General features: G+C 46.6%; 1 protein-coding gene across 1 annotated transcript in view; it reads right to left on the bottom strand.

The window, feature by feature from the left end:
* Positions 1-24,233, bottom strand: part of LOC147124987 (5-hydroxytryptamine receptor 2A-like) — a 41,529-nt gene extending 17,296 nt beyond the window's left edge. The window contains exons 1-2 of the mRNA XM_086007488.1: positions 23,372-24,233; positions 15,724-15,924 (exon numbers count right to left, since the gene is read on the bottom strand). Of these exons, the coding sequence (XP_085863614.1) occupies positions 15,724-15,924; positions 23,372-23,705 (535 nt within the window). The 5' untranslated portion in view covers positions 23,706-24,233. The remainder of the gene's footprint in view (positions 1-15,723; positions 15,925-23,371) is intronic.
* Positions 24,234-24,582: the final 349 nt, after the last annotated feature.

The following is a 24,582-nucleotide window of genomic DNA, read 5'->3' as shown; positions in this document are numbered from 1 at the left end:
CCGCGTTCGAATGCAGTCAATGGCTTGGTTCGACCCCCGAAACCCTCTGACCACGGAGGCGACGGTAATCCGTCAACTCACAGTCACTTTTAGAAATGGTAGAGATAGTGAAACCCCCCCGAAAAATGGGAAGGTTTGTGAGGTCAGGCCTGATGACCAGCCCCGTAAGGAGTGGCGCCAAGAAGGGAGCCGTCCCAACCAAAGCAGGCAAACTTGCTACGGTTGCGGAAAGGAAGGGCATTGGCGCAGGGACTGCAAAAATCCTTGGAAGGATAATAGGGAGAAGGTCCCAACTGCCCCAGCCCAAGCCTCGGCTACAACCCCGACCTCTGCCCCAGAAAAGGAAACGGAGCCAAATGCTCCTCAAGAGCTGCTGGACATGCTGCTAGCTTCAGTGAGATCATTGGTCCTCACAAAGGGTAAGATAGCAGCCACCACCGGTCCAGTGGTTCCCCCAACCCCTTCCCAAAGTGGCCCGCAATGACTGGAACCCGCGCAGCCCGTCTATCTATGTGCGCTCCGGTATGACGGATGGAAGAGACCGCTCGTGCAGATGGAGGTAGAGAAGGGTACGGGGACTTATCTGTTGGATACGGGGGCTTCCTGCACCGTGATTCATATGGAGAATCCCACCGCCTCACCTCTGTCTAGCGGGGTTCCATACGTCTTATCGGGTTCACAGGGGCAGAGCAGACGGGTGCGTTCTCCAGGCCGCTCTCGATCCACTTGGGCACACTACACACAAAGTGGACATGTGTCCTGGTGAGATGGGACGCGGAGGGAGGTAAAGGGATCCTAGGGGCCGACTTCATCGTGGGCCATGGGATCCTCGTAGACCTCAGGAACCATTGCCTTTGGGGGGCCAATACCGGGAAGGAAAGTGGAGTAGTAGTAATCCCGGGAAAGGATGGGAAGGGAACCCGGTGTACCATGAAGCCGAAAGGGAGTTACGACCTCGGTGAAATGATGGAGGGTATCCCGGTAGTATTTAGGGCCGAAGTGCAGGCTCAGTTAGGTGCGTTCGCCACGCACAAACACGACTGTGGGAGAGTCGTCAGCTTTGAGGTCAGGGTAGATGGGGATCCCATGGCCCGGCCCCAAAAGCAGTACAACTTCCCAAAGGAGGCAGAGGCTGATATGGAGGTGGCCATATCAGCGCTGGTACAGCAGGGGGTGCTAAGGCCAAAAGCCACCCATGTGAACTCTCCGCTTTGGCCGGTTAAGAAACCGGACAATTCCTGGAGAGCCACGGTGGACTATCGGGTGTTGAACAGCAACATCCCCGCATGTGCCCCTACAGTGGCAGCAGTGGCCGACCTCATTGGGAGTATTCCCGCATCCGCGACCACGTTCACGGTGCTGGATATTTCTAATGGGTTCTGGTCAATCCCTGTGCGGAGGGAGGACCAGTATAAATTTGCTTTTACTTTTAAGGGGCAACAATATACTTGGAACTGCTTGCCACAAGGCTTCCACAAAAGTCCCAGCATTTTCCACCAATGCATGGTGGACAGCCTGAAGGAGTTCAGTCAGCCCCTTCAGTTAGTGCAGTATGTGGACGACCTGCTCCTGTTTACCGACACGGTCGGGGAGCACGGCCCACTGCTGGCTCAATTGTTGGAGCTGCTGACCCGAAAGGGGTTTAAGGTTAACCCAAAGAAGGCGCAGATCGGTCAGAAGGAAGTCAAGTTCCTGGGGCTGACCATCCGCGCCGGAGAAAGGGCCATCGATAGGGCTAGGAGGGAGGCGGTACAGGAGTTACCGGTCCCCATCACTATAAAGGGTGTGAGGTCGTTTCTAGGGCTAACCGGGTACTGCTGAGACTTCATGGAGGACTATGCGGCCATGGCAGCCCCGCTACTCCGACTCCTGCACAAGGGAGTGGAGTGGTCGTGGGATGAAGGATGCCAGGCCGCGTTCGAGCTCCTAAAAAGGAAGCTGCAGACCGCACCGGCCCTGGGAGCGATAGATGGGGGAAGGGAGTTCTTCCTGGAGGTGGCGGCCAGCGGGGACAGTCTGAGTGCTGTGTTGCTCCAGGAGCGACATGGCAAGCTGAGACCCGTGGTTTACTCCTCCAGGGTGCTCACCGACGTGGAGAGGAGCTACTCGGTCTGTGAGCGGCACCTTTTGGCCACACACTGGGCTGTGAAAAGATCCGCCATCTTCACAGGCACCTCCCCCATCACCCTCCTCACACACCACACGCCCACCAAGATGCTTTTGGATGGGAGGATTAAGGATGGGACAGTAAGCAGTGCCCGCATTGCGCACTGGACCCTACTCCTCTCCCAAATGGATCTGCGGGTACGAGGCCTGTGCGAGCCCAGATTAGCTGCCAACCTGGCTTACCCTAGGACAGCCCATCAGTGTTCTGTAGAAGGGGTATGGGAGGTCGACGTGGGTCTCCGGGCTGGGATACATCCCACCGGCCGTGAGATCTATGTGGATGGTTCCAGCATGGTATCTGCTGGAAAACGGCTCACGGGGTGCGGAGTTTATGACCCGACGGCAAACATTGCGTTGGCAATTAAACTCCCCAGTACCATGAGCGCCCAGCAGGCAGAACTGTCCGCTGTGGCGTATGTGGTCACCCACCCCGAAGTCTTCCCTACCCCGTACACGATTTGCTCGGACAGCATGTTCACATGCAATTCGTGTACCGAATACCTGGCCATCTGGTCCCGTCGTGGATTCACTTCCGCGGATGGGAGACCCTTGGTGGTAAAGCCCCTGCTGGAAAAGATCCTGGCAGCCATGGGGGAGAAGGGTGAGGTCTTCATCCACAAAGTGAAGGCTCACTCCTCCACAGAACCTCGCGGTCAGGGAAACCAGCGAGCTGACTCACTGGCGAGAGAGGGTGCCCAGACCGGCATTTTCTGGGACCCCTACGGGCCTGGGCCAGTGGCAGCTATAAAAGGCAGGGATGCGATTCAGAAGAGTGTAGGGGTAGCACTAGCCCCGGACCTCAAATCGGTCCAATCTCAGGACCCTGCCCTGAGAGGGGTATTTAACGCGGTTAGCGAGGGGAAGAAAATAGAAGGCCCATATGGCACAGCATCTCTTTCCATAAGAGAGGGGATGCTGTTTAGAGAAGAGCAGTGGGTGGTGCCTCAGCAGCACCGGAGGGAATTCCTTCAACTGGCCCATGAGGGGCCGGGAGCAGGGCACCCCGGGCCTGAGGTCACTTGGCAGCGGGTAGAGCAGGCAGGATGGTGGCCAGGACTCCGGGAGGACGTCCGGGAGTTTTGCGCGAACTGTCTTGTGTGCGCGGCAAATAACCCCGATCCTCACAGGAGGAAGGTGCCGATGGGACACGTTAGGAGGGTAGAGGGACCATGGCAAACAATCCAAATTGACTATATCGGACCCTTACCCACCACCCAGGGAGGCTATGGCCTAGAAATTCAGTTGGCTGCGCCAGCCGTTAGCGCCTTAGGAGGAGTAGATCTCGAGCGCTAGGCGCTTAGCGCCTGGGCGCAGCGCGATCTGCGCCTCGCCCCAACTTCAGTAGACATTTAGCACCGGCGCAAAGTCATTGCGCGCGCTCATCTGCGCGCGCAGATCATGACGTCATTTCGTCGTGCAACGCCCTTTGTGCGCTCGGAACCGGAACTTCACTCGCGCCGCCCCATTGTGCGCCTGGCGGCCCGAACGACTGTGAAGTGGAACGGTACACAGCCGAGGCGGGCCGCGGGGAGCGCAAATTAAAGGGCACTCCTGCAGTAGAAAAGGCAGCTGTTTTGCAACACTCCTCCTTCAGGAGGAGGAGGAGAAGGAGGAGGAGGAGGAGGAAGTGATGGAGAGAAGCCCTCCCCAAAAACACAAATACACTAGTCTCGGCCTGTCAAAAAAACAAATCCACCCTCCCCCTTTAAGAGCGAGTGTCTGCCGGCAATCAGCAGCTCGCCGAACCTGCCCTGCGCCCAACTTCCGGTGTTAGCGCCCCGGGCTGCCGGCTTAGCGCCTAATGATAGTCGTGCATCGCCTGTTTTAGCGCAGCAGCAACCTCTTAGGGCGATGCAACTGAATATCGGCGAAGTGGCCTCGACTTTGCGCCGTGCGCAAACTTTAGCGGCCGCCCGACTTTACCGCCCCAAAAGTGGCTATAATGAATTTCTAGGCCTATAAGTATTGCCTCGTTCTGGTGGACGTGTTCTCTAAATGGGTTGAAGCCTTCCCCTGCCGAACAGCCACAGCGTTAGGAACTGCAAGAATCTTGGTGCGGGAGGTGTTCTCGAGATGGGGACTGCCCCAGTTCGTGGAAAGCGATCAGGGAAGCCAGTTCACCGGCCAAGTCATGCAGAATACCCTGATGCTGCTGAGCATTCAAGGGAAATGGCACGTCGCCTACAATCCCCAGTCATCTGGGATTGTGGAGCGGATGAACCGCACCTTAAAAGAGAAAATAAAGAAGGAGATAATGGGTTCGCCCCAAAGGTGGGCAGAAGTCCTGCCTCTTATCCTCATGGGGGTCCGCGCCAGCCATTCAAAGAGTACGGGGTACTCTCCACATGAGCTCATGACCGGCAGGGTCATGAGAACCCCCACTCATGTCCTGGCCCCAGTCCTAACGGAGGGGCAGCTAAGGGAGGTGAATCGGGACAAATTTGCCCGCACGCTCCTTGAACGCCTCCAAAGGATTTATGAGGGAGCCGCAGGTAACATGGGGAGGCAGCATCAGGGAAATAAAATGCTGCTCGAGCCCAGTAAAACCCATCGCTGGGAGGTAGGGGACATAGTAATGGTAAGAAACTTCGCCCGTGTGGGGAGTTTCGAGCCACTTTACATGGGTCCCTACAGTATTGTAGATCAGGCCAGCCCCATGGTGTATGCTGTGAAACTGCCCCGGCGCACTAAATGGTTTCACATTAACCAATGTAAACTGTTTAAACCGGAGGCAGGGAAACAGGCAGCGGGGGCTGAAAAGGCCAGTAAAGAATCAAACACTGTAGGGGAGCTGCAGCCACAGGTCACACAGGCTGGATGTGCAGCCTGCGTGAGGGGAGGAGTTGTCCCATCTAAGCGGGAGACTCCCCCATTGTTCTGGGACCCAGGAGGGGAGGAGCCGGAGGTCCTAGGTCCTGTCCCTGGCCAAAGTGAAGCCGAGTCGGAGGACGAAGTTCCCGCACCTGACAGCAGTGAAGGGGAGGAGCCAGAGGTCTTAGGTCTTGCTCCTCAGTGTAGCATTGAAAAGGTCTGGCCGCCGGTTACTGTAAAAAGATACCCCCGTAGGAAAGCTGTGGGAATTTTAAACAGTTCACAGCCAGCAGCTACAGGCTGCTAGGGACCAGCAGCTGAAACTGAGGTGGGAACGCCGCAGGGGGAGGCCTGCGACAGTCCCCACAGATTTTAAGCTGGCCGTCCGGAGACGGACGGCACGTGTACATACACCATAGTTTGCTAAGTAAGGTTTAGTTATTTGTAAATTTAGTATGTATGTATAAGGTTTTTCGGAGGTATGGTGGCATTTTGGAACGGTACAGAGTGGCAAGTTAAGTGAGCTGGGGTCGCGGGACCCACTCACCCCACACCCAAGCCGAGGAGCCCAAGGAGCCCGGCTCGAACATTCTCTTTTATCTCTCCAACAGATATTAATCCAATGATGCTACTAAGAGGCATCATCCTCGCGGCCCTCGTGGGCCTCAACATCGCGTGGCGAGGGGAGATGGAGGATCACCACATCTTCGGATGTACCGGGGAAACGGCGCCCCTGGCCCACGACGGGCAGGGCCTGCGCAAGGCAGAGGAAGTCGCTGGATATACCCACGAGGGCAACTGGCCGGGTTGGCTGGGATCGAACGCCACTAAATACTCTAATGACATTGGTTTCACTTATGGAGAAGTCTCACTATCGTGTCCGCGGGTCACTGTGGTGTATGTAACCTGTTCCACCTTAAGAGAACTTAAGCCTGTTCCACCTTAAGAGATGTACTACTTTCTCTGGCTGCTGTATACGTAATACCGGTGGTGACCACCGGTATATAAGTACTGTGTAGTGATATTGTATTTAGTATAGTCCTGACCTCCAACTAGTAAAGACCTGTTGAACTTTATTCTTGTAGTCTGTGTCAGTAATTAATCTTAATACAACTGGAACACACAGACTTAACAGTGGCGACGAGTCCGATTCTTACCCTGCGGCAGTTTATATCCACGGCGGCTTCGTCCACAGAACGGGCGTCGAAGAGAGGCATCCACCCTCATCACCCTGCTGGAAGACACGTCGCGCAGCAGGCATCGAGAACCCGGAGTGCAGAAGACATCCTGAACTCGAAGCCTCCATCAGCGGCAGTCAGCTATCTTCTTTCTACCTCGGTGGTGGGTAAGCCGGTCAGCGACGCGAGCAGAAAGTCGGCCGCGTTGGCTGTACAGACGGGGGGAGGAAGATGGAGGAATAAGGGCGGTGAGATCGATCGCGACCGGAGATAAGGGCCGGGCCGCATTCGGGCCGAAAGGCACAGTGCGGGGACATCGATCGCGGCTGGTGATAAGGGCCGGGCTGCTTTTGGGCCAAAAAGGCGCAGCGTCTGGGGCGACTGAAGGCGCGAGAGCCGCGGTGAAGGCGAATGCAGCCGGTGCTAATAACCGGGCTGCAAGAAGGGCTGCGAGGCGCGACATCGGGGAAGCGCGAATGCCCGAGGGAGCCGCGGTGAAGCGGAGACAGCATCGGGGGAGTTACTAACCGCTGGGAAAGGGGAGCAGCAGCGGCACGCCAAATGCCATTGCAGCCAGTGGGTGAAGACCGCCAAGCGCGTTAAAACCGCCATTTTGTAGGCGGACGAAGACAAGAGCGGGAAGCCGCCATCTTGGGATAAAATAAATTGCAACGATGCCTAAACATGGGAACATTAATACCTTTGATAGTGACATCGAAGATTGGGCCATGTATGTAGAACGCATACAAAATTATTGTAAAGCAAATAAAATCCCAGATGCAGAGAAAGCACTAACTTTATTAAACTTAATGGGTGCGAAGACATACGGGCAATTGAAACACCTTTTATCACCAGATGAACCGGCGGATAAGACGTTCGAGGAGATTGTTACTGTGGGTGTGGGTGGCCCCCCCTCCTTGTATAGCTTGTGGGAGCCCGTAAAACCCTCCCGCCATAGGACTAACCACCCTAATGGCTGGTTCAAAGATGGTTACGGTCACGGAATGAGCGTTAATCACGGCCATAAATCCTTCCACCACTTCATACAGTTCCCCAAAGGGAACAGTGTGAGGATACGTACGATGACGACCTCTTGCGCAATGCACCTCCTTGGACCCTCAGTCGCAGATGCGAGGGGGCAAGTCGTGCAATTGTTAAATTTTTCATTTTATTGACATGTAAAATGTTGGCCCAGTAATTCCCTTCCAAATGCGCGAGTACGGTCGGGGTACTTACGCATCTGGCCGGATGAAATGCCGGTTTTCAGCATGCACAGTGCATGTGGGGAAAACCGGCATTTCCTGTCCTCTGAACGAAGGGGTTCAGAGGCAGAATGCGTGCGACTGCACAGGCAGCGCGTGCGCAGTATATTTCGCCGCTTTCATTAATGCTTTCAGTGAGGTCAAGTCATTACAACTTACACATGAAAAAAGCATGGGTACAGTTGCTCCAGAGGCTGCGGAGGAAGATATTTATTATCGTGGAGCTTCTGAAAGTATGTATGTCTGTATATATTCCTTTGCATGTTATGTATATATTCCTTTACTTATGTGTATGAATGTATTATTTAATTATGACTTTCAGAGAAAGTAACTTATTGGAAAATCATAATTAAAAACATACATTCATACACATTAGTAAAGGAATATAAAACATACATACATATACGTAAAGGAATATATGTGGACATACATACATAACTCATTCTCACATTCCATTCACACAGCCACAATTGCTCCTTCTACCTACCGTTCTGAAAACCCTTTAAAAAAAAAAAATTTAACTTTAAAACTTACTTAAAATTTCTTAAAATAACTTCCCTCCCTTTCCCAAACAAAAATATTGCATTTCAGAAGCTCCACGATAAAATATATCTTCCTCCGCAGCCAATGAACAACTTTACACTTGCTTTTTTCAAGTGTAACTTCTAAGGACTTACCCTTACTGAATCCATCATTGAAATCCACAAAGTTCACTGCGCAAGCTCTGCCTGTGCAGTTGCACGCGCTGTGAATAGACCTCGGGTCTGGAAATGCCGGCGTTCCCCGCATGCGCTGTTCCTGCTGAACTCCGGCATTTCCAACGGCCAAATGCGTGAGTACCCCGACCGTACTCACGCTTCTGGCCGCGAATTTCTGGCCCCTTGACTTTGCTGGTCCATTCATGGACTCCATGTTCCTAATTGCGGTGGACGCACATTCCAAATGGCCAGAAGTGATCAAGATGAATACCACTACTTCAGAAAAGACAATTGCGGTGTTAAGAACAATATTCGCAAGGAACGGATTGCCAGGACAGATATGTTCGGACAACGGACCACAGTTCGTGTCGGAAGAATTCCAAAAATTCTTAAAGAAGAATGCGGTGAAACATTATACCTCTGCCCCATATCATCCGGCGACAAACGGGTTGGCCGAGAGATTTGTCCAAACATTCAAAAAGGCAATAAAGGCCATGAACGATGATCAGATTCCGTTACAACACAAGGTGGACAATTTCCTAATGGCATATCGAAACGCCACTCATGCAATGACTAACCAAAGTCCTGCCATGATGTTTTATAACAGGAGGTTGCGGTCCAGGTTGGACTTGTTAAAACCAAATGTGCGGAGGGAAGTGGAAAACAAACAGTTCCGGCATATTAATAACAAGTCCACTTGAAGTTTCGACGTAGGACAACCAGTGTTGGCAAGGGGCTATGGAAACAAAAAATGGCAGTCCGGAACAATTCGGGCCAGACAAGGACCTCTGATGTACACAGTAGATATTGGTAACAATGTGATAAGGCGTCATGCAGATCAACTGGTAGAATCAAGAGCAAGGGTTGAACCCATGGTTGCGACAGGGACAACTGTGGAAGATGTTAATGAACCTGAAGCATCTAGCTCGGCAGGGACTGTACCTGATGATGACGTCCAATACATAGGAAACCAACAAGAAGAGTCACCTCAGCAACAAGAATCAGAGACCACTGAAAGGCGTTATCCAAACCGAATCAGAAGGCCTCCTGAGAGACTGAACCTTTGAACTGTTTATACCTGAAGTTATATATGTATATATGTTATTATGTTATGTTAAATGGGGATATGACTGTTAAGCTAAAAAGGGAGGATTGTGGTGTATGTAACCTGTTCCACCTTAAGAGAACTTAAGCCTGTTCCACCTTAAGAGATGTACTACTTTCTCTGGCTGCTGTATACGTAATACCGGTGGTGACCACCGGTATATAAGTACTGTGTAGTGATATTGTATTTAGTATAGTCCTGACCTCCAACTAGTAAAGACCTGTTGAACTTTATTCTTGTAGTCTGTGTCAGTAATTAATCTTAATACAACTGGAACACACAGACTTAACAGTCACGATCAAGGCCACGCGGATCAGTGTTACTGTGGGAAAATGAATTTGTTTAACGTGCAGGGGGAACATCCCCCTGGATAGGTGGTGGTGGCTCAGGAAACTGAGCAAGGACATGGGGAACCCCAGAGGACAGTGGGAAAGGTTAGGGAACAACACTCACCGGACCATCACAGGGACCCAGGGAGGGCTGACAGTGTGCTGGGATAAATGGTGGGAACCCGATCAAGGGATTTACGTATGTATGTGGGGTTCAGGAAAAGTCTGCCCCGCAGGTGTTTCCATCATTTTCCACAGCCAGTGGCAAGATAACGGGAGGGGGATGGACTGGGAATCGTGCTTGGACGCATGCGCGGTCCCCTACTCCCCAATCGCAGTTAATGCCACTGAGTTAGTGACCCGCCCCCAACAGCCCCTGCCCACGACCCAGACACCACGGACGGTAACAGAGGGGTGCCCCACCACCACCAAGGGACCGGGGAATGGTTTAGTTTTAGTTCCGACTGATCAAATGGCTTACCAGGGGGTCCATTACGTGGTGGCCTCGGTCATCCTCAACCTGACCGAGGTGCACCTGCCGGAATGGTGCCCCGTAGAAACAGGAAGGCTATATCAGGCCCTGCTAAAAGAGACCCTGCAGAAGTTCTTTGAATTTGACTTCGCAAGGGTCAACAGGACCAAACTCTATACCGAGGGCCACAAGGAATGGGAGCAAGTGGGGAGACAAAGAAGGGGCGCCGTGAACGACTGGTTCACAGGGTTTAACACTGGGTCATCCATCATAAATAGTTTGGACGACATTGAACTGCAGCAGCAGGTCAACGGGTTAAAGACCCAGTTGAAGGGAATCCTCACGGACGAAAATCGGGTGGTGGGCTCGGAGCTCCATGAGGATCAGGCTATGACTCTCCACTTAAAAGAGGTCATAGTGGAGCTGGAGAAGCAGGCTCAGACGGTCAACGCTCTCATTAGGGAGGACAGGAACGCCTCAGATCAGGCTGCCCAGAATGAGGTGTGCGTACTATACAGAGCATGGTTGCTGGGCAAGGGCCGCAGCAATCTGGAGGACTTGAAACAGGGTTTGGTCCCCTCCTGGATCAGTAACAATCACCTCGCAGCCCTCCACCCTTTTGAGAACGCGTTAAGTCCATGCCAGCTCTGGCTCGCTTCTGAGGCCTACCCAGTCCCGGTGGACTGTGGTTGCTCCAACCACACCATCATGGGGGTCGTCGTGCGGATCCCCATAATGAGCAGGACAGCCCGACCTGCGCCGGTGTATAGGGTGGTGAACATTGGAGTCATTCGGGGGGGAGCTCATGTCCGTTTTGCAGAGGTCCCACCCTACGTCATTAAGTGGGAGCATGCTATGACGGGGACTGACTTCTCGGGGTGCCATAGCCGGGGAGCACACATAATCCTGTGTCCCCAGCACTTGAACGCCTATTCAATACCACAATGCGGGTTCAGGTCTGCTGATGCTAAGCCTATCAATTGCACTATGGAAGCCATGGCACAGGGCCATGTTCCCCCACAGGTGGCATACATAGGAGGTGGGACATATTGTGTCGCCACCGCAGTGTCTCACTACCGGCACGGACAGCACGGCTGGTGCGCGGTCAGTGACAGCAGCTTCTGTTTTAAACCCAAGGCAATAGTTCAAGTGGCACAGCTGCAGATTATCCCAATCCCCGAACCATCCACTGTTCACCTCACCGTTAAGGAGAATTTCACTGATCTCCAAAAGTATGTAGCACATTTTGGTTTTACGATTCCCCCTCTCCCAGAACACCTAACCACGCTGCTCAAAGCGGTCGCCACCTCGCAGAAACACTTTTTCACTTTGGAACAAAAGACCGTTGATATAGGGGCAGAAATTCAGGATATAGTGGTTCCACCGTGGTGGGACCTTTTTGATAATATAGAGGTCCCATCATGGATCCGACTGGCTTCCCACATTTTGGTGGTGTGCCAACTGGGGATAGTTTTGTACCTGGTCTGTGTACAGTGCAGAAGGAAGGGACACAGCAGGGAATTCCCTAGTCAGCCAAATTGGCGGGGCCACTATGTCAGTATAAACAGCCGTGTAATTACTGTTGTTTTAATATTTTGGATTGTTCTGTACCTTGTTTGATTTCGCATTATATTGTATTATGATTATTCTGTTATGACTCTAGGTGAGTCTGTATATTGTTTAAAGGTTTGTCTCCAATAGGAAATGTTTTCTCAAACTTCGTTGTTCGGAATGAGGAAAGTGCGGGCGAGGTACACTCCTTAGCAAGATAAATTATGGGGATGGTCAGTTGGGGAGGGAACGGATTTGTGCTCACCCAAAGACATTTTATGATACAAAGACGATTGAAGATGCTCATTGTATCACAGGGGGGACTGTAGGATTCGCAAAAATCCATGAAATACAGTATACGGGTAGGGCCCCTGAAGTGGCCACATTGTGAGAACACAGAATGGAGTTGGCAGTTCTCATGGCCCAGTTCAAAAGGACACACACACAGTACCTTAAAGCAGTCTGAGTCATCATCGATTAGAAGAATCCAGAACCTTACTGTTTTTGATATTGTAATGTGGTTACAGCAGTAAACAAAACTATTAGCACCTGGAGGTGCGCTAATCGCTGGCAGAGCGGTAACCGATCTCAGAAACCGCTGAGCACACACAAACAGAGGGACACTAAACGGATTCCCATTATGGCAAAGCGGTAACCGATCTCAGAAACTGCAGAGCACACACAAACGAAGGGACACTAATCGGATTCCCATTAGTTCAATTTGCGAGCAGTTAAAATTAATGTGCTTGCTTTTGTTAAAGCAACCTTAACAAAGGAAAACGATTGATTTAGCGCCAAGATTAGGGCCAGAAAAGAGTATAACCGTTCAGGTAAATCGTCAGCAAGCCAGTCTAAGATTCGACCAGAGTAAGGAAGACTCCTCCGGAGATGGTTCACACCGTGAAGTCCAAGTCCAGTTGCCATCAGGAGTTCGAGGACCGTGCGGAACAGAAAACGGCTCGAGGATTTCGGAGGACTTCCAAAGTTTGTACAGGAGAGCGAGTCCAGGAGCCGGTCCCATAAGGAAGGTCGGAGGTCCCGGATGACACCAAGTAACAGGGTCCAGGAGCCGGTCCCATAAGGAAGATCGGAAATTCCAGACGTAACAAGAAGTACCAAAGGACAGAAGGGGTTTGAAATTCTGGTGAGCATAAAGGCCCAACTCTACCTAACTGACATAATTGAGGTATATTCAGTAACGGGAGGGTTTGTAACGTTAAGGGTATTTGTAAGTCAGGAGTGTGATTTATCCCTCGATGTGTCCGTGCGCTTCCCTCACCCCCGCTTTTAGCTTATCGCTATTTAGAACTGTTTATATGCTTTAAAGTTATTTTTCTCAGTGTATAATTTAGTCCTCTGTGAGAAACGTTATTTTTCGTCTGCATTTATTCTTGCCAATTTTCTCTGTGTACATTCTCTTTCAAAAATAAAGATCGTTTTGATTTAAAACTCAATCTGTCTCATCTGACCATTTGTCTTCCGAGTCACGAGTTGGCCAACACACAAAGGTTGTCTGGCAATAAGCCCAGTGTCTAGAACCGTGAGGGGGGAGCGCTTCGAAACCGCTCACGAGTAGTGCGAAAATCAAAACTGATTTAGCACACCATAAGCTCGTTAAAACGACCCCTTACAACTTGGACATGGACTTGCACATAATGGAAGTGAATTGAATCAGAAGTTATTATTATGATGTTTGGATCAGTTATATAGAAGACATGCATCACAGGTGTGTACTATTTGGAAACTAATTAAGCCAGGAGCAACCAAGTGCCCAGTGGATTGTTTCAGGCAGACCATGAGTTAATAATTCTCCATATTTGCTAATCTCTCTCTCTGTCTCATAATATGGCTAATTTGCTGATCGTGCATTGCCAATGGGGAGCCATGCTCTCAGAGAGTCGTAGAATTGGGAATTCAATTTTGTAACCTTAGTTCTGACACACACTCGCTTCACGTGCGGCTTCTGGACTGGGAGTGCGGGATTGTGAGATTATCCCTATGAAGCCTTGTATCTGAAGTGTGTTCATTCTTTGTTCTTCTGAGCTACAGTGTGAAATATTTAACAAGCCATTGTAATTACTGGGGTACTGATGATGAGTGACCTTAAAGGGACAGGCTAGGTTAGCTGCCAAACCTGACATCCATGCTTCACACCCGAGACTGCTCAGGAGTAATACTACGGGAGATCAACAAGTAAATTCTATTTAAACCATAAGAGTGCTAGTGAATTTCAAACACTTTGTTTTCAGTTTTGAATCCTTTTTTTACTTTGGAACTTGCTTTCATAAAGTTGAAATAGTCCCTGAATGCTCTAAATAATATTGTTAGAATTTGAGGCCTGGCTGTGGTCTTGGAGTCGTACGGTGTTCAATGGAAATAATATAAAAGTCAGTTGGTACACTTTCACGGTGAATTAGAGATAAATCATAACCTGAGATACAAGTAAGCAATATGGATGGATAAATATAAATGGATTGCTTAAAATAACAAGAGTTCCCTTTGTAGAATACAATCAGTAGGTACATAATAAGGCTAATTAAGTGCAATTGGGGAATAATGTGCACATACACAATTTTCAAAAGTACACAATTAACTAAGAATTTTAATATTTGGAGTGCAATTTTAGGGGCTGTTTATGAAAACTAATTTTCAATAACTTATCCACCTGTTCACTCTGGAACTGAGCCCAAACAAAAACACATCAGCCACCCTCGGCTCCTCTGTCCTGACTAACTACTGTCTTATCTTCAATTTCCCTTTTTCATCTAAAGTCCTTCAATGTGTGGGCACTTCTCAGATCAGTGTCCATCTCTCCTGGAACTCCCTATTTGAATCCTTCCAATTGCCTTTCTGTCTCTCCCATAGAACCAAAACAGCCTCAACCAAAGTCATGAAAGACATCCTCTGTGACTGTGACCAGAGAATGATCACTCCTCATCCTCCTAGATCTCTCTGCAGCCTTCAATCCATCCTCCTCCACGACCTCTCCTCCTCTGTCCAGCTCTGTGGGACTGCCCTTGTGGGCCTGTGGGTCTACTCTTAGCTACCCAATCACAGCCAGAGCATTTCTAGCAATAGCTTCTCTTCCCACCATCACACCAACATTTCTGGAGCCCAACCTTGACTCCCTCCTCTTCCTCATCTACATGCTGTCCTGTGGCAATGCCATCCCAATATATGGGGTCAGCTTCCATATGTATGCTGATGACACCCAGATCTACCTCTCCATCACCTCTCTCGACCTTTCTTCCTCCAGCTAAACACTGGGAAGACCGAAGCTATCATCTTCAGCCACGTTAATGGGGTATATCAATGCAAGTTATTGATAAATGCATGGCTGCTAATTTCGCTAATACTGTAGTAATTTCCAGGCTATTCTCCATTACAGAGGAGTGAAAGCAAAGAAAGAAATGCTTTATATGGTGCTGTTGCTTTTCAAAGAAATTGGCTAATTAGTTGGCAGCACTCAAAGAGAAAAACATGAATATTTGGGGAAAGCAGTATTCAGGATTGTGCCTCACAGTGCTCTGCCTGGGATACAGAATTTTATATAATGGATTGATGTCACTGATGACACTAATTCATAAGAACATAAGAACATAAGGAATAGGAGCAGGAGTAGGCCATTTAGCCCCTCGAGCCTGCTCCGCCATTCAATAAGAACATGGCTGATCTGATCTTGGCCTCAACTGCACTTTCCTGCCCGCTCCCCATAACCCTTGACTCCCCTATAGTTGAAAAATCTGTCCCTCTCCACCTTAAATATATTCAATGACCCAGCCTCCACAGCTCTCTGGGGTAGAGAATTCCAAAGATTCACGACCCTTTGAGAGAAGAAATTCCTCCTCATCTCCGTTTTAAATGGGCGACCCCTTATTCTGAAACTACGAGTGGAAACATCCACTTTGCATCTACCCTGTCAAGCCCCCTCAGAATTTTATATATTTCAATTCTTCTAATTCTTCTAAACTCCAATGAGTATAGTCCCAGCCTGCTCAACCTTTCTTCATAAGACAGCCCCCTCATCTCAGGAATCAACCTAGTGAACCTTCTCTGAACTACCTCCAATTCACTCATGCTTGATGTTCTACCTTATGTGGGGAAACAGGTAAGTCAGGTACCATTGGACTAGAAGCAGATGCAATATTTACCTATTGAAATGGTCCAGACAGCAGTTATTTTTATAATAGCTTTGGTTCGTGAGTTGAAGCGACTGTGCTCAATAGGATTTCGTATTCCAACATAACGATCCAGTGATATTGCACAGAGATGCATGATGGATGCAGTGGAAAAGAGAACATCCAAGTAAATCCAGATGGGACACAGCTTTTCCGGGAAAGGCCAGGTATTGTCTGAAACACAAACCATTCAGGTTAAAAGTGGAATTTTATGTATATATATATGTATGAGAGCTCGTTAATCCCTCGATTTTCTCCCCAGAGCCCCTGGTCTCCACTCTATGAACTACATGTGGCTTAGGGGGTAGTTCAGACCTCTTCCCAGCTAGGGCAGTTTAGGATTGAGCCTTGTTCTGATTGTTCCCAGCAATCACTCGGGCGACTCCTCTGAGCAGTAAGATTGAGAGCCCAGCAGTGATGTGTCATGTTGAAATTGGTGATTTTATTTTCAATGTGTGCCTTTTTTTATTGAGCTTTTGTTATGAGAGAAGTTGTCAGAAAATACAAAGGTAAGCACAGAATTTGGGGAGTAACAACCTGTTATACAGTGCTGTTCTTCACTGTGTACTGACTCGTATCAGGAAATCACAACAGAAAAAGCACCTATTCTGACCAAGCCTTTGTTTGCAAAGGATTCCACCATGAATTTTTTTTTACTCTAATGCTTATACCTTGGCCCAAAATTTGCTGGAGCAGTGCCCGGTTAATTAGGCTTTTTTCTCCACCCAGTTGCTGGAAGTGCAAGCTGATAATGGTACAGTGAGGGTAACAGGGCATCTGGGACCTTGGTGAACGATGGGGCCAACTGTGTATTTCTTTAGCCAATGAAAATTAAAGATTGAGAAATAAACAGAGGAAGAACTGAGAAGGAGGGTGAATTAGAGTGGGTGAATTCAATGTCAAATCAGGTACAAAAAGAGAAGTAAAGAGAGGGAAAGGAAAATTGGATTAAGAGAAAGTGAAAAAGAGAGACAGAAAGGAAAAGAGAAAAAACTAAAAATTTACAATTTGACATTTTTTAAATCTCCAACAACAATTCACTACCTGAAGGAATAAGACTTCACACTTTTAATTGTTCACACTCTAGACCAGAGAAGTTGATTGGCAGTCATTAACAATTATCACATCGTTAAAAGGGTACTTCCACTATTAGTTACTAGACTTAACTTTCTATGGCGAGTTTAATGGTAAATTCATGTGCAAATGTAACAACATCATTAAACGCACAGGGAGGTTAAGGGTGAGGGACCAGTTTCGTGGGGTATCTCTTCCTCACCACAAGTTGCTGGCCGATTTGCATATTAATAACGGTGTGCGTCATTCACACGCCATTATTTTCTCAGCAAATTCCGGCCCCTTGCTTCTTGCTGTTCCAATCTCAGCAGCATAAACCCAAATGTTCATAATCCCCTAGTGGTGTCATCCAACCCAAAACCCCAGCAAACAGAGCAGAACAAGAGAATACAAGAGCCCGTTGAGCCATCAGTTGTCAGGCCCATGGAATCAGACAGCTCTCCCACTCCAGTCTGTAATCAATGTCTGGGATCCAAGATGAACTACTCACTGCCACTGCAGTGTGCAGCAGTCAGGAGTCAAACCCAGTAGCTGCTTAGAAAGAGAGGAAAAAGGATATTTTTCACACCTCATAAAATCAATGCACACAAAATTTCCAGATAGACTGAACACATTATTGATGCCATTGTGCTCTATGTGTTTCTTGGGCACTAACTGGCATTATTGTCTCTCTCTATAATTGAAGGGAGTGTAATATATACTTTTGCCAGATTTACAACAGAATCTCAGCATTCATTTGGCGCTGCTGTCTCTGAGATCCTCACCTCAAAATTTCCACATGTAGATATAAAAACAATTACAAGCACGGGGGACAGCTTAGTATCCACGTGCAGATTGTGACGCCAATCTCGGGATAAACTTCAATATCAATCGCTTGAAGAAAGAACATATGACAAAGGTCAGTCCATGTGGATGAGATGGATTGTAACACTTTGTTGTGATAAATTAAGGATGAAGTTTATGAAGACTGAGTATATAAAGTAAAACATAGAATGGACTGTATTGTAAGACAACCCTACATGAAATGGTGTTGTAAACTGTGAGAGAGAAAGAGAAGATTAAGTAATTTATCCATATTGTGTGAAATACAGTTATGCTGTTTTTATCGCTTATAATGATGGGATTTTATGGGAACAGTTTAATTCCATAGATGATTCCAGAGAATAGAAAAGCATGGGATGAAAATAGACCTGTTGCAGATGTGATACCCTAAACATGGAAAGCTCCTATCACAGTGCCACCAATGGGAATGATAGGTCCTCTAGGTATTATAATATGTTCTAATAAGTGCAAGCTTCACATTAGTTTTCAATGAAATATACACCCCATGTACTGAATTTACGATATTTATTATAGAAAAGTGTAGAGGATACTCAAGTGAGAGAGTGGAATACAAAATGTAGTCCAGTCATGAGGAAGAACTAGCCAAGATAATCTTACAACAAGGTATTATTTAAGTGGGCATCTTCGCTCTTAAAGTTCGGTTGGCAAAGGTTTCTTTGTCATGGAAAGACACGATGTGATTATGTAATTTACCTCAAAAATTGTAACAGCAGCACAAAATTGTCCTCACATTGTTCAGATGTGATGTAGTCATGGTTGCTCTATTCACCCTCTCTCTGGAACACAACAACGGTCGACCTTTGAACTTTTCATTTCTGGGCAGCCAATGTCCACAACGCATCAAACTGTAAAGTGTAGGGGCCACTGTGTATCTGGGCTGCGGTAATATTCGCCTGCTAACAGATTGAGTTAAACTCTGAGCACAATCTATATAGTTTCCGTAAGTGGACAGCACAGAAGCAAGGAGCTGGATTTATAGATGTAATATTTAGTCACTAAGCACGGCACCTGGTTAGGAAGTGCTCAATTCCAGGAAAAGACTTTGCTGTGCTTCCTGCAGTCACTTAGAGATTGATAAAATATGCTATCTGTTATGCGAGAGAGCAGAACTGTTGAAAGACAAATGGTTAAACTTGTATCTCCGTGTCCATTTGCATTTATTCTGTATGAAGCATTTAAAATAAAAGGTGAAAACACATTAATTAATTGAAACCGTGCCCTTGATTGCTGCCCGCTGCTTCCCAGTGATCTACTCAACATTGGAAAGGTTACTTGTCATTTTGTAGTCTGATACCAAAAAGAAATATGATTTTTTTTCATGCTATCTGTTCTTCTATTGCCAGAAGCAATAGGATGTTGGCTGCAGCCTGTCCTGGGTGCAATTACAATGTTAGAAAAGGTTAAGAATAGGTTAATCTTCAGAACACTGTAACCTGGTGACTTTTCATTTAAAATGCCATTAAATGGATTGAAGTAGCGACAACTGTTAATATTAAATGACAACTGGCCTTATTAAGAAAGAAGCATGTAAAATTGTCAGCCATTTCAGTCAGATACTGTTAGAAAATCAGATTTTAAATGAAAAGTAGCCATAAAAGTAAATTAGATTTAGAATGGAAGTATAATCGTGAGCTTGACTTGTTTTATTTTATATACACGTATGTTTGTTATAGAGACTAATAGATTCTGAATTAAAGCACTGTGTGCAGTAACTCTTGAATTGTAGCTGACCTCATAGCGCGAGCAGTCTTAGGGTCACCAACTCTGGTTGGATGTATTGTGGGAGATTTTGTCACATGACCTCCAATTGCCCCACCCCCCACGCTACTGCCATTGGTCACCTGACATGTCCATCCTTGCGACACACTGCCTTTCCATGTGAAAGTGAGCAGGTTCTTCGCTATCCGATTCTTGACAGTGATTTTTCCCCATCTCCCATATTTTTTATAACTGATATAAGTTTTCAAAGGGTTGCCCACAGCAGTGTCCCGGAGTTGAATCTTCAATTCCTGGAGACTCCAGGACAATCCTGGAGGGTTGGCAACCCTGCACAATCTAATTACCATTTTGATATAAACATTCTTCTAACATAACATGGCCTTCAGGGCCTGAGTGAGAATGTGAGACAGTATGGCAACTTGGATGCTATTTGTCTTCCCAGCTTCACAGGGAAGCAGGAGATATATGACACCTTTATGATGACGAGGTGTCATTCCAAGCTGATGTAGCAGGAAAGGGATGTATTGGTGAGGCATAAACATCATTCTGCTATCTAGTCAATAGGCAAGCCATATGTTTTGAAGTTATAGTTCCAATTAATGCCTGAACCACAACACCTCATTGTAGGAAAGGAGCCTGTTTGTAGGAACCGTTATGTACAAATACAGTTGTATGCGCTACATCGAAGGAGGGAGTGTAGATAAATGATACGGGAAGTGATAGTCCTTCCAGATAGATGGAGGGCATCTGTGAAGGAAATGCAGACAAGTGATAAGGAAGTAACAGTCCTTGCAGTTTGTTAGATGGCCTTTGTTAGTTTATTAATTTCACCCTTTTATGTTTTATTCTGTAACTGTCCTTCAGCCTAATGATCTGATTGACAGATGTAACAAGAGTCACGCAGGCTGTACTTTTGTAATATTATACGAATATTACAATAAGTATTTCTTTGTAGAATCTCGTATATAATTAATAGCTTTTACTCTTTTAGTATATTAGTTGTATTACTGTGGAATCTACATATTAAAATAAAACTGAACCTCAGTGGGGACTAAGGCATGTGAAGTGTTTCATTAAAGATCTTGAACTAAACTAGAAATAAGCATTAAAGCATAACAATGCACGATAAACGCTCTTGTGAGTTGCTGGTCTTTTTGCCATAAAGACTTTTTGGCCATTCTAGTCAGGAACCATTTGAAGCTAATTATTAATTAATTGTCGACTTTCATTCATTTCGTACAAAATACTGTATATCATTCAATGTCTTCTCCAGTACACCTTCTAGTCCCCAAAAGACAGCAGAGGCATCACTTTAATAGTGGTGCAAATTCTATTCCATTTATTGTGACGTTTTAAAAGCAGTGATTAGAAGCTTCTCTGCCCAGTTCACAGGGGCAATGTGCTTGGTTCTAATGATCTGGCGTGAGTGTGGGATTGTTCAAGCCAGCTAAACCCCAATGGCATCCTTCTGTGCTGTAATTTCTGTGTATGCTGAACAAGTTTTGCCAAGTATATTAATCAGATGGTGCTCAAGACTACATGTACAAAATCATACAGCACAGAAGACGGTCATTCAGCCCGTCGTGCCTGTGCTGGCTCCTTGAAAGAGCAGTTGTCCTTAGTCCCACATCCCACTTTTTGTCTGTAACCCTGTAAGTTCCTCATCCTCAAGTACGTGTCCAACACCCTTTTAAAATTATTGATGGAATCAGCTTCCACCACCTTTTCAGGTAGAGCGTTCCAGATCCCGACAACTCTCTGAGTGAAAACGTTTCTCCTCATCTCCCCTCTAGATCTTTTGCCAATGATTTTAAATCAATGACCTCTGGTTATTGACCCACACAGCAGAGGGAATCGTTTTTCCCTATTTACTCCATCAAAATCTCTCATTATCTTAAAAACCTTTGTTGGGTCACCTCTTAACCTTCACTGTTCCAAGGAGAACAGTCCTTAATTTTCCAACCTCTCCTCATAACTGAAGTCCCTCATCCCTGGTAACATCCTGGTAAACTTCCTCTGTATCCTTTCTAAGGCCTTTACATCTTTCCTGAAACATGGTGCCCAGAATTGTCCACAATACTCCAGCTGAGGTATAACCAGTGATTTATAAAGTTCTAGCATGATCATTTTGCTTTTATATCTGTTCCTCTATTTAAGTAACCCATTTATTTTTTTAACCACCTTATCAACTTGCCCTGCCACCTTTAAGGATTTGTGTATGTGGACCCCAAGGTCTCTCTGCTCATCTACACTTTTCAAAATCATGGCATTTATAGTACAGGTATACTGTCTTTCCATATTCCTCCCTAAGTGCACACTTCTCCACATTGAACGTCATTTGCCATGCTTCTGCCCATTTCACCATCCTATCTATGTCATCCTGAAGTGTACAACTATCCTCATCACTATCTGCTACTTTGTCAAGTTTCGTATCATCTGCAAACTTTATAATGCTGCTCTCTACAGCTGAGTCTCGGTCATTTATAAAAATTGATAAGAGTAGTGGACCCAAAACTGACCCTTGGGGACCACCACTGCAAACCACTTCCCAATCTGAAAAACATCCATCCATCACCACCCTCTGCTTCCTATCACTGAGCCAATTCCGTATCCATCCACCACTTTCCTCTTAACTCCACGGGCTTCCATCTTCTTAATAAGCCTTCTGTGTGGCATTTTATCAAATGCCTTCTGAAAGTCCATATGTACATCTGCTGCATTACCTTGATCAACCTTCTCTGTTACCTCATCAAAGAATTCAATCAAGTTAGTCAGACATGATTTGCCTTTAACAAATCCATGCTGAAAATGATTGGGCTTTCCTTGCCTCCTGCCATATTGGGGTAGAAATTCGTTATGGCCCATTTTGGGGTGCATAATTGAGGGGCGTACACACAACACGCGCTGGAACCAGGAGGCTCGAGGCTCACCTGGAATTTGGCCCTGGTCCTCATTGTAATAATTGGGGTGAGCTGGTTCTGGAGGCACAACAGGTGGTCCTCGCAGGCAGCGGCCCCAAGTTAAGTCCTAGGAGGAGAAAGAAGAACTGGAAGGGGCAATCGTGAGTCGGTAACATTCCTCAGGAGTGCTGTGGAGGTGGGTGAAGCACACCGGCTGCTCCTGGCTCCACTGGAAGGTAAGTGAACAAAAATATACTCTTTGGTGGCGACCGCTTGTTAGGCCACAGCAATCCCACAAAACCTGAGTGAAACAGGCCCTGGCCTGCTCCGCTCAGTATGGAAGAACTTTGCCTAGGGGTCCTCAAATAGCTGTTAGGCCCCTCATCAGCATATGCAACAGGCCTAATGCCTGTTTAAGGTGGCCCAGCGGAACGCCTGAAAATCATCCGAGGCCAATATGGCGTTGGACATATTTCAGGTGTCTTTGTGGCGCAGGACATAGCCCTGTGAAATTGGTAACTTTTGCCCCTATTTTTGCGTTGAAAACAGGCACAATAAGGACCAATTTCTACATTATTATCTCTCCACAGTATCGGTTCTTAATTCTGCCTGGCACATTGTCTTTCACCCCTAGACATGTTTCTTTACGGCTACCTGCTTTATTCTCCCTCTGAACATTAAACATATGTGCCAATACTTGCAAGTGCTTGTTGTTAAATTTATTTAAAACACATGCTTTCGATTTTATAATTAGGATAGCTACATTCTTTAAATTGCACTCACAGTCTCAGAGATTTTGATGGTCTTAAATGCACATGCAACATTTTTGCTGTTCTGGTTACATCCATTCAACAATAGGAAGAATCACATAGCAGAATTATGAATTGTGCTCCTTCGCACAATACTGGAATCTGATTGCCAGCTTCTGTCGTTGGAAGAGAAAATTAATTACCTTACAGATCTCAGCCCATTTCCCATTCCAAAATGGGTTGATTGCTGCATTTAATTGAAATCTGTGGACAATTTTGCAAGAGGCTTTGCCAACCACATTGTCAACAGGTTCGTAAAACCCAAACAAAACTTACCATAGAGAATAGTAATTAACGAGACTGGCATGACTAAAATCCCCACCAGCATATCAGCAACAGCCAGCGACATTAGGAAGTAGTTTGTTGCATTCTGCAGTTTTTTCTCCAGGGAGACTGCCATGATCACTAATATATTGCCCCCAACAGTCAACACGACGATGACAAGAATCAGCAAGGCTGGCCAGTTCTTTTTTGAGATGGCTGTGTGTGAGATGTCCTCTGGGTCTGAGGCATTAAGTACTTCCCCTGTGGTCAAACTCTGGTTCAGGGTATAAGAGCTGTTGATGTATCTGGCCATCAGAACACTGTGAAAACTAAATTCCAGAGACATGGAACCGCAGTGAAGCTGACAAATTGTGAACTACTTTTTAAATAAGATCCAAAATGCTTTGTCCTTTACTTTTGTGAAAGGTCTGTATTAAAGGGAAGACTACCTCTGTGAGTTCGGACACATACGAAGATAATCCATCCATCATTCTGTGAGCATTCAATTGAGAAGTCAAGTATTTTAAGCCTTCAAGCATTTTTTTGTCAGACTAACAGAATGAGTAACAGTGAAGTGCAGGTAACAGTAGGGTTCTCAAAGTTCACACCTGGGTTATCTGAACATAGACTGTGGTATTTTCTTCACACCTCTTGCAGCAGCAACCAGAATATCACCACAATCGTTGCCAAGCTCCTCAAGTGGTTCATGGTGTCATCCACTTTTCTCAAATGGTTGTTTCTTCTTCTGTCCCTTTTCTGCTTTTGTTTTTTTTCAGAAGCTGTAAAGTTTCTTTTGGGTTTCCACAGGCTGTTTTTTCATCAACTCATTAATCAATCTAATCAAGATGTTCTTCTCCTGGAGTTGAATGAGTCTGATTCTGAAAAGAATCATAATTAGAAGATTATTACATTGTTATTCTCATTCTATACTTATAAATATTAATTTAATCAAAACCCTGCACTCCTACCTGCATTCAATATTCAATGAATAGTGCCTCATGTCCTTGGAATGATACATAAATATATCTTCTGCCTACATGAGTACCATTCTTACATACACACGCATTCATTTTAGTTGCTTCTGCAGCTCAGGTTTCAGTAAATTGTCAAACAACCGACTGATTTATTACAATCTCTGCCAAAACTATTATCACACATAGGCAAGTAATTTATTGAAGCACCAATTCTGATTTATTTTTCATCTCCATTATCCTGGAAATGAT

The sequence above is a fragment of the Somniosus microcephalus genome, chromosome 1 (genome assembly GCF_052327205.1).
Source record: "Somniosus microcephalus isolate GS21.2 chromosome 1, FLI_Smic_1.0, whole genome shotgun sequence".
NCBI classification, from domain to species: domain Eukaryota; kingdom Metazoa; phylum Chordata; class Chondrichthyes; order Squaliformes; family Somniosidae; genus Somniosus; species Somniosus microcephalus.
The sequence above is the reverse complement of the archived record's forward strand: the minus strand, read 5'-3'. Positions and strand labels throughout refer to the sequence as shown.